This window comes from Eucalyptus grandis, chromosome 6 (genome assembly GCF_016545825.1).
Source record: "Eucalyptus grandis isolate ANBG69807.140 chromosome 6, ASM1654582v1, whole genome shotgun sequence".
NCBI lineage: Eukaryota > Viridiplantae > Streptophyta > Magnoliopsida > Myrtales > Myrtaceae > Eucalyptus > Eucalyptus grandis.
Genome location: NC_052617.1, coordinates 39,345,696 through 39,355,153, shown reverse-complemented (window position 1 = coordinate 39,355,153; position 9,458 = coordinate 39,345,696). Strand labels below are relative to the sequence as shown.

The 9,458-nt window shown below is 38.8% G+C and overlaps 2 protein-coding genes across 2 annotated transcripts; both read right to left on the bottom strand.

The window, feature by feature from the left end:
* Window positions 1–6,784: 6,784 nt before the first annotated feature.
* Window positions 6,785–7,414, bottom strand: LOC120294469 (receptor-like protein 9DC3). Its single transcript, XM_039314558.1, has one exon. The coding sequence runs from the start codon at window positions 7,412–7,414 to the stop codon at window positions 6,785–6,787; it is 630 nt and encodes a 209-aa protein (XP_039170492.1).
* A 109-nt stretch (window positions 7,415–7,523) lies between these two features.
* LOC120294468 (receptor-like protein 35) lies at window positions 7,524–9,458 on the bottom strand. Its single transcript, XM_039314557.1, has one exon. The coding sequence runs from the start codon at window positions 9,456–9,458 to the stop codon at window positions 7,524–7,526; it is 1,935 nt and encodes a 644-aa protein (XP_039170491.1).

The following is a 9,458-nucleotide window of genomic DNA, read 5'->3' as shown; positions in this document are numbered from 1 at the left end:
TCAAATGAGTTTACATAGAATCTTCAAAAATGGAAGATACGCTGAGAATTTACTTGCTAAAATATCACAACAAAATGGAGTTGCCGAAATAGAGAATCGGCATCTAATGGAGACCTGCAGGAGCATGTTACTTGCAAAGAATGCTCAAATGTATGAAAACAACAACGCATGTAATTAATAGACTACCTCAAGCAAGGTTTGGCTTTGGTAGCCCCTAGTAAGTCACTTTAGAGTTTGTGGATGTGTTTGCTATGTATTTGTGCCACAACATCTAAGCAACAAGTTTGATAAGAAGGTAGTTCATTGCATACATATGGGCTATGGTGATCAAAGTAAAGGGCGAAAATGTTGTGACCCTATAACAAGGAGGTATTACACTTCTAGAAATGTGGTGTTTGATGAACTATTATTTTTTATGGTCCTCTCAAGATAATTCAAAACAAGGTGAAGAAGAGGCACGTGAAAGAGTAGAAGAAAATAGTGAACTTGAAAAGGACCAACCGATTGAAGAAGGAAATGTTCTAAATGTTCTTGTAGTTGGAAGAGAAGAAGTCAAAGTGCAATCACCAGAAAAATCAAGGAATCCATGGTGAACTGATGTACGCCCGAGAATGACAAAAGAGTTCCCACCAAGTTAGATGGAAGAACCTGAAGAGCAGGAACCTCAACTTAGGATATCAATAAGGCAAAGAAAATCAAATCCCAAATATGCAAATGTGACGTTAATCCAATATGTCGAAGTAATTAAGCCATCTACTTATGAGGAAGCCTCACGAGTTGCGGAATTGAGGAAGGCAACTGAGAATTCGAAAGCAATTTTGGCAGGGTTGCTAGATCCTCATTAAGAGAAAGTAGTCGATGAGGAGGAGTGTCGAAGAAGCATCCCCCCCTCTCTCTCTCTCTCTAAATATCTAAAATAAGTAGTTGTTGTTTGTGGTGTTGAAATCTCTGAGTTTAATTAAGTAGCGTGGATGAAAATAACCTAGGAGTAGTTAATATTTGTAATTATAGGTGAGTCTTCGTTGCACCATTGTAAAATACTTTTTTCTGTATTAGTTCGTGGGAATCTCTCTCTTAGGCAGTTCACCTTCTTAAGTTCTTAACGTGCATGCGGAGTCGTTGAATGCAGAGAGGAAAGAAAAGAGAGGCAAACCCTATTGTGTTAGCATTGTGAGAGAGTATCCGATGAAGTTCCCAAACAAAATATTGAGTGGTGTCATATAGTTAAAGAAAGTGTTTATCGTAAGTAACTTTCCACTCGGTACTCTACAATACTAATACGTAAATTCGATTTAAAACCAAAACAAAAGCATAAGAAATACGATATACATTATCTAATGTGTCAATTTATGCCCCATTTTTTTTTTCCATGGAGTGATGATATCTATATGCAGACTAGTTTATAAAGTTGATTTGCAAACTAATGCGGCAAATTATAAGTGTATTCAAACAAGTCGAACAAATTCAAAGGATGATATGGCTTTGAAACTGCCATTCAATTTATACACTATCTTGAAAATCATAATCGGAATATTTAGCATTATGATCTTTTTTGTTGATTATATAGAAATGCCAATTTGGCAAGTTGAGTGAACGGAACTTTCCACATAAATAATTCCTATCATAAATGGAACTAAAAATTGTCAAAAAAAAAAATCCTAAATTTATCATATTTTTGCCAATTCAATCTTAAAATTTTTAATTTACTAATTGAATCTTAAACATTTTTCACATTTTGTCAATTGAGTCCATTTGACCAATTTTTGCCAAAAATCGTTGATATGAATACCGACCATCCTACATTATAGTGCTAGTACTCGTAGATAATTTTTTAATAATATTTTAATAGGTTTTTAAAATTTGTTCTTTTTTCTTTCTTTCTTTTTTATTCCCTTCTTCCTTTAGCCAGTCACAAGGGATCGATGACTAGCTAGAGGCAAGGGCCAAGGGCCAACAAGATCGAACTCATAGCCTCTGGGGAAGCTCACCCCTAGCGAGGCTTGACCTTACCATCACTAGAAGTGGTTAACCTTGCCTTGCCATCGTCGGGTTGGTTTAAAAAATTTTGGGCAATTTTTTATGAGCAATACAAAGTGAGTAAGTCAAAAACCTATTTATAATAAGTATTACTACAATCAAATGTGCAACCAATAAAGTTAGAGATAATATCAATCACGTTAAATGGTCAAAAACCTATTTATAATAAGAACTCTATAAAGTATTCCTATTTATAATAACCATTTGGATTTGTTCTAATGGCCACCATTCTCACATAGAAAGGGGAAGGTCAGGGGTTCAAATACGCACCTTCTCCGGAGGGGGCTTGGTTTGGAGATGATTTAGTATCGGTCATGAATTTTGACTTTCATACTTTGTAAAGAGGTATGTTAAAAGTCTCGAAAATGAGAGTTAAAATAAGAATAAAGTAAAATCAACAAAATAAAAAATAAAAAATTCACATTACTATCGTGATTTTTTGTTTGAATGAGACTATTCCACACAAAAATCATGCACATGCATTATAGCGTTAAATGGTCTTATTCGATTCCTAAGTATTGAGATATGCTTAAACCACAAAAAGTCTACATACATTTAGAAGAGAGATCGTGAAAAGAAATAAAAGAATAGATGGAAAATTACGGTTACTGATATCTATGTAGAAATACTTATTTGGTTTTCCTTTTTCAAGAATTGCTAGACTCACAATTTTCATTGATAAATAAGATGTATTCATTCAAAGTTTGGAAACAATTGAGGGAGAAGAAAAGAAAAGGGGGAAAAAAAAATCTCCGACCTTTCCTTATGTACTTGAGGAAAATTGTCCAAAAGCCCTAAACTATTGTATAGCAGATACTTAAGTCATAAACCTTTTAATTGTGTCAATTAGTCATAATTTTTTTTTTTATAACTTGCGATGTAGTCCTAAATATTTCGAGCGTACAGTTTTATGAAATTTCATAAAATTAAATTGGGCCGGCCCCTGTTTCTTTTCTCGGCTGGACCCGGCGCAACCCCTTTCGCCCTATTTTCCCATCCGCGCGGGCCGGCCCATTTTTCCTTTTCCCCGGCCAACCCGCGCGCTGGTCTTCTTCTCCGCGTCGCTCCCACGCCTCTGCGAGCGAAGTACAAGCCAGAGGAGCGGAGCGGGTCGAAGCGCGATCTGAGGGTCGGGGATCAGCCGGCCACGGCAAGCCGCGTCCGGCCGCACCTACGCTCGACCTGGCCCTGCCGATCGGAGAAGCCGAGAAGCTGTGCCCTCTCCCTCATGCACAAGGTAAGCCCGTGTCCCCCGTAATTGCTGGCCCGGGCTTGCTCATGCTCACGACTTTCTCTGTTTTATCCTAAAGCGTTGTTTGCTGATTGGGGGTTGGTTTTGGTTTGAGTTCGTGTCCCGATCGCTTTTTTGGGGTCGACGCCCACCCTGTCGCCTGTTTAGGCAAATCCGAAGTTGTACTCGCTCTAGTCATCGCGTGTGATCAGTCCAATAGACAAATCTCGACGGTTATATCCGAAACATTATTATTATTATAAAAAACCATACACCCCAGGAACAAAATCTCGACAATTCATCCACTGCAAAGCGTGCCATCCTTTTTCGTTGCACAAAGCCAACCAATCGGAGAGATTGGAACAAGAAACTTAAGGACAAGTTTTACTTGAATCGAATGCTTCTCTTTTTTTCGAACCAAAAAAAGAAAAATGGTCCTCTTTCCTTTACTACAAGAGCTAGTCCTACATTATTAATAATGACTAGTCTTCTAAAACGTTCAAGGGATGAGTCCAACAATTTGTTCACATATTTTCTAGAAAATTACCCAGTTAGTCTTAAGTTTATTGTACAGATGCCAATTCAGTTATAAAATTTTCAATTTTGCTAATTTAATCCTAAACATTTATGTAAAATCTAATGTAGGACAATCGGTAATTATCAAATTATTATATCAACGATTTCTGATGAAGATTGATAAGAGTAATCGCATTTAAATTTTGCACAAAAATTTATGACTAAATTGAACAATTTTAAAATTTAGGACTATATAGTCATCTATACAATAAACTTAGAACCGATTTGATAATTTTTTTCAATTTTTTTTAATGTTTAATGGATGAGTCTGCTTTTGATGTAGTTAAACTTTTGGACACAGAAAACAGGTCGGTCTACAATAATACGTCTGTAACGCGGAATGAACCATTTTTCTGTTTCTCAACTATTTTTGCATTGACCCCAAAGACTAGAGACAAGTCCATGTGCATACAATGTTGAATGACCTTTGTGCCAAACTTATCACGAAGCCTGCTAATGTTTCATAACTCGCTGGCATCGGACGGTATAGGCCCGTCAAGATAATGTTAGCCCATTTCTTATGGGATATTTTGCAACACATATAATCTAATTGCATTAAGGCAGGAAAAATTCTACATGTCGTTCTTTTATCTTCACATTTTTTCAGATGATCCCTCCGTACATTTTAAACTGTTTAATTAAGTTATTATTTTTTTTCCCAAATTCTGCAATTAAGTCGCATCTAAAACCAAATTCGGCTAAATCCAGATAATGTAATCATCAGATGGTGTCGGACTCGGACTTATGATATGCATAAAAATTTAGTCATCTTAGATGATGCTATCGTGGAAGATCTGAGCCAATGTCAATTACATTAGAGTATGATGGGGATGAAACTTAGCGAATGTGGATGTTCACGTACATGTCTATGTGGGAAAAATTATATTTGATGGTAGTGCCGACTGGATTTGGAGGGATTTTACCAAAGGACTTGATTAGAAATTTTGTTAAAGTGAAAGGATTTGATTAGAAAATTGAAAGTACAATAATTTTATTAGAAAAAGCATGAAGTACATGGATGAAAATAAAATTTACCTTAAATGGATTTGGTTTCAATCTGATTTCTCATGTCAAAATATTAATGAATGAATAGTTTCTATGGTGATGAGTTCTAATTGCATACACTTACCAGAAAAAAAATTAATCAATTTGAAGGACCCATTACGTCAAATTCCAAAAAACTGTCTACTCCTTTTCTTTTCCATCTACTAATACTGGATAGATTAAAAATTAAAATGAGATTTAGTAGATATGAATATGTCATGTCAAATTGGCATGATAATTTTGCAGTCGAATTTGTTATATTTAGCATTATCCTCTTTAACTTAGTCAGGAAATGTCAGTTTTTTTTTTTTTTTTTTCCTTTTGGTCAAATGAAATTTGTGTTCGACACGTTGAGTTTTCCCAGCAGATCCTCCTTTTCACCTAGACATTTACACGTGATACAGGGTTGGCAGTCGGTTGAATTGACTTTGCCAGAAGGGCAGCCAACCTTGCGGAGGGGTATTCTCCCTTCCATTTTCACTCAAGATAGGTGAGGCTAATATATTCCTACTTACCCGACGGTAACTATGGATAAATCCTTGATGTTATATTTATCTTCACCACATAATGCCCCTAATTCCCAGTCAATTTTTTTGAGGGAATATGGGAGTGACATTGCAAGTCTGCCACCCTAGGGTAGATCTCTCGCATGGTTTTTACCCTTTAGCCTTTTACGGATCTGCTTAGGTCCAATATATCATTCAATGTTCGATTATTTCATGTCAATACCATTTTTCAAATAGTTCCAAAAACATTTTTAAGAGCCTGCACATTCGTCTTTTTCACTGGTAAAATAAAAGGACAAAAAATCAAAATCTGGCGTTCCAAATCAACTTGGATGCCCATTTGCTTGGGCGGTCCACTTGATCAAATAAGTTAGGATTTGATGTAATCGGCCTGAGTGGGTCGTAATATGGCCAACTTGCATGCGTGTGTATCAGCTTTTTATTATTCCATGTACGTTGGGTGTGAGCCAAAAGTGCATAATTTATGCCATGAGATAGCAAACATACGTACCATATTTATGTTATCACCACAAGCACGATAATATGCATTGGAAATATATGCATATTAACAAGGTTGTTGATTTAGCTCAATTTGGTATCAATTTGAATCCTTTAGATTAAAGTTAATTAGACTTGCTTGGAGTTGCATGTGTTAATATATCGGTTTTTGAGAAATGGTCATGTAACTCTGAGACTGATGTACAAGTCAAAATGTCTGAGCATATAACCATTCCTCTTTGATCTTGTTCAGTCCGTTAATCTTTTTTTCCCTTCGGTTGTCCATTCAATTTGGTTATATACACTACAATCTAATCTTTTCGATGCCCTTATCTTAGAAAAATCATCGAAAGGAGAGACCAAGTCAGAACTATCTAATTTTTTTTTATTTTTAATATCCCTCTTTCGATGTGCGAATCTTTTACCTTGCATTCTTATGCGCACTGACCTCAAAATTAGTAAAAACTGATTATGAGGAGAAAGGGGTGGCGTTGGTGCATCTACTAGCCACTGTAACTTTTGAGTTTCTCTAACTTGTGATCTTTGGAACAGCCCCACGAATTACGTGTACAACAACACCTATTTACATCTTTGAGTTGCTCTTTGGCTTGCGACTGAGTCACCGGTGTTGATTTTTCTGGTGAACAACGCCGAAGGAGACTCATATTCACGGCCTGGATGGGGTTTAAGATAATTATCTTCTTTCTTTTTTTATGTGTTTTTGCAGCACATAACTAACTTTTCTTTGTATTGTAGTTATTCCACAACTATTTACAAAGTCTTACGATTCCCGATTTAACACCACCGCTTTTCACTTTTAATCTTCTTTATACAGCAACACTATACAGCCACCGCAGCTTGTATTTCATGTCCTCCTGACTTCCCTCTTTGCTCACCAAAAAGATCTCAAATATCGCAAATTACTCATGATCAGCCCGAGAACTATGCCACATGCTAATCCTATTTCCACAGCCCCTGATTCGAGAATTTCTGCAAAGAACGAGTGTGCCCCGCCTTCAGGCAGGACAGGAGGCTCCCCTGGCACCCTCGAATTAGTACAAGTTTTGGACAACGGATACCCGCACAGTCCTGGGTTGCCACGATATGATTCTGCTTGAAATGTGTTGAATTGGTTCCCCTGAGGAATCGATCCTGTTAGTAGATTGGAAGAGACATTTAGGACTTCTAGAAATGTGAGAGTTGTCAATTTGCTTGGTATCGTCCCACTAAGCTTATTTGAAGAAAGATCCAACCATTCAAGCTCGGAAAGTTTCCCCAAAGATGATGGCATATGGCCTTTGAGATTATTATGAGAAAGGTTGAGCCCCTCGAGTGATCCTAGCTCTCCTATCACATCAGGAATCATTCCTTGGAACTTGTTGCATGACAGATCAATAGTCGTCAGGATCACAAGGATTTTGGGGAGAGGCGTTTCAAGTCCTTTTATTGTCGCATTTATGGATTCCTGGTAGTAACCTTGATCCATGTATCGCATCTCCGATCCATCCTGATGAGTCGACATCATTGCTTTCAGGTTCACAAAGTAGGCACTGGGCAAAGGACCCGTGAGCTCATTGGAGGAAAGGTCGAGAATGCGCAACTGCGAAAAGGGAAATTCAGTTCGGGGTTGCCTATGGAGCTGTGAAATCTGTTTGATCGCAAGACCAAGACCTGCAGGCTAGAAGTGTTTCCAACCATCTTGGAAAAGTGTCGTTCAACTTGTTACCACCGAGATCCAGCACTTCAAGCTGCTTGCAATTGATTAGAGAGCGCGGCAACAGGCCTTCAAATTTGTTTCCATTGAGGTGAAGACTGCTCAGGACAGCATTTTTGCTGAATGTGAGTGAGATTGTGCCAGAAAGTCCATTTTCTTGCAGATCCAACACTAAAAGGCTGTCGCTGACGTTCCCTAGACATTGAGGGATTGTTCCAGTGAAATTGTTACGAGAGAGGTCAAGAAATTGCAGGTCCTTCATTTCACAAATAGAACTAGGGATATAGCCAGTCAATTGATTGTTGGCTAGCGAGAAGAAGAGAACCGAATTTGGGAGTGGTGGAGGTAGAACCGGCCCTTGGATCAAGTTCGAATGCAGGTCAAGAAATAAAAGATTTTTCCATGGAACTTGTTTGAAGCTAGTGAGGGAGTTGTGAGAGATATTGAGATAAGAGAGTGACTCAGTCCCGACATCCCACATCCATGACGGGATATTGCCATGGATTTTATTGCTCGACAGGTCCATCCAATCTACGCTGGTAGAATTTCTCAAGAATGCAGGGATTTCAGTAATATTGCAGCCAGAAAGACGGACTTTAGAGAGGTTCGGCAAGACATGCTCGGCATTTTCACTATTGCTGAGTGACAAAATGTTGTCTGAAAGATCAAGATCTGTCAGATTTTTAAGTCTCGAGAGCAATCGTAGGTCTAAAACACCGGTCAAGTTATTTGCTGAGATACTCAAGTAAGTAAGGTTCCCAAGCTGAAAAATTGAGCTCGGGATTGAGCCACCCAACTGATTACCACTCAGGTCAACATGGTCTAACGAGGGTGCAGCAAGGAACTCTTCGATGGGACCACTGAGCCCATTGTTGCTGAGGTCTAGGATCGTCAAGGATGGAAGAGAGAACAGTGATGACGGTATAGACCCACGAATGAGGTTATTGGAAATTTCAAGTTGGGCTAGATTGGAAAGATTCTTTATGCTCGGAGGAATGGGGTCCGCGAAGTGGTTATGTGAGAAAAGCAGTCGTTGAAGTTGTGTCTTGTTGTCGAAGACATTGGGTATTGGACCTATGAAATTGTTGGAGGAAAGATCGAGCAGAGTGAGCCAATTGAGGTTGGACAGAGTCGGAGGAACCTGACCACTAAGCTCATTGAATGAGAAATCCAATCCAGTGAGTCGCGTTAGGTTACCAACTGACGATGGAATTGAGCCATTGAAATTACAATGGCATAGCCGGAGTATCTCCAAAGAGTGCAGGTCGCCGATGGACTCTGGTAATACTCCAGAGAAACCTGTGGAGGACAAGTCCAAAACTTTCAAAGGGCTGTTCCAAGATGATTCAGGTAAGTAACCCGAAAGCTCCTTGTTGCCTGATAAATTGAGACATGTCAGCTTTGGCAAAAGGAAAAAGTTTGCTGCTAACTGGCCACGCAATTTACAATATCTGAGGCTGAGGAGTTCCAGAGATGGAGAGAGATTCATCAAGCGACTCACGTCAATGCCAGACATGTTTAACCCATCGAGAATGAGCACTCTTAACATGGTCAGGTTTTGAAGCAGCATATTGGAATTTGACCCTGATGGCCTTTCTGATTTGTGAAGAGAAGAAAGATTGAGGGAATCCAATGTAGATAGTTCAGTGCTGTTTGAAGACCCTGCAGAAGAGTAGCAGGTCGGGTCTATGGGGTAGCAGCCAAGTTCAAGGCGAATCACATGACCTGTCATCTGATCGCACATGACTCCCTTCCATGAGCAACAATCCGTGTCAGCATTCCAGGAAAGCATCTTTGGTCCAGTGGGAATGCCGTCCATTTGACAGAAGAAGGACGTCGAATTATTAGGCAT

Coding starts and splice junctions, on each gene's coding strand:
- LOC120294469 (XM_039314558.1), bottom strand. CDS start 7,414: ATGTCGACTCATCAGGATGGATCGGAGATGCGATACATGGATCAAGGT.
- LOC120294468 (XM_039314557.1), bottom strand. CDS start 9,458: ATGCCTAATAATTCGACGTCCTTCTTCTGTCAAATGGACGGCATTCCC.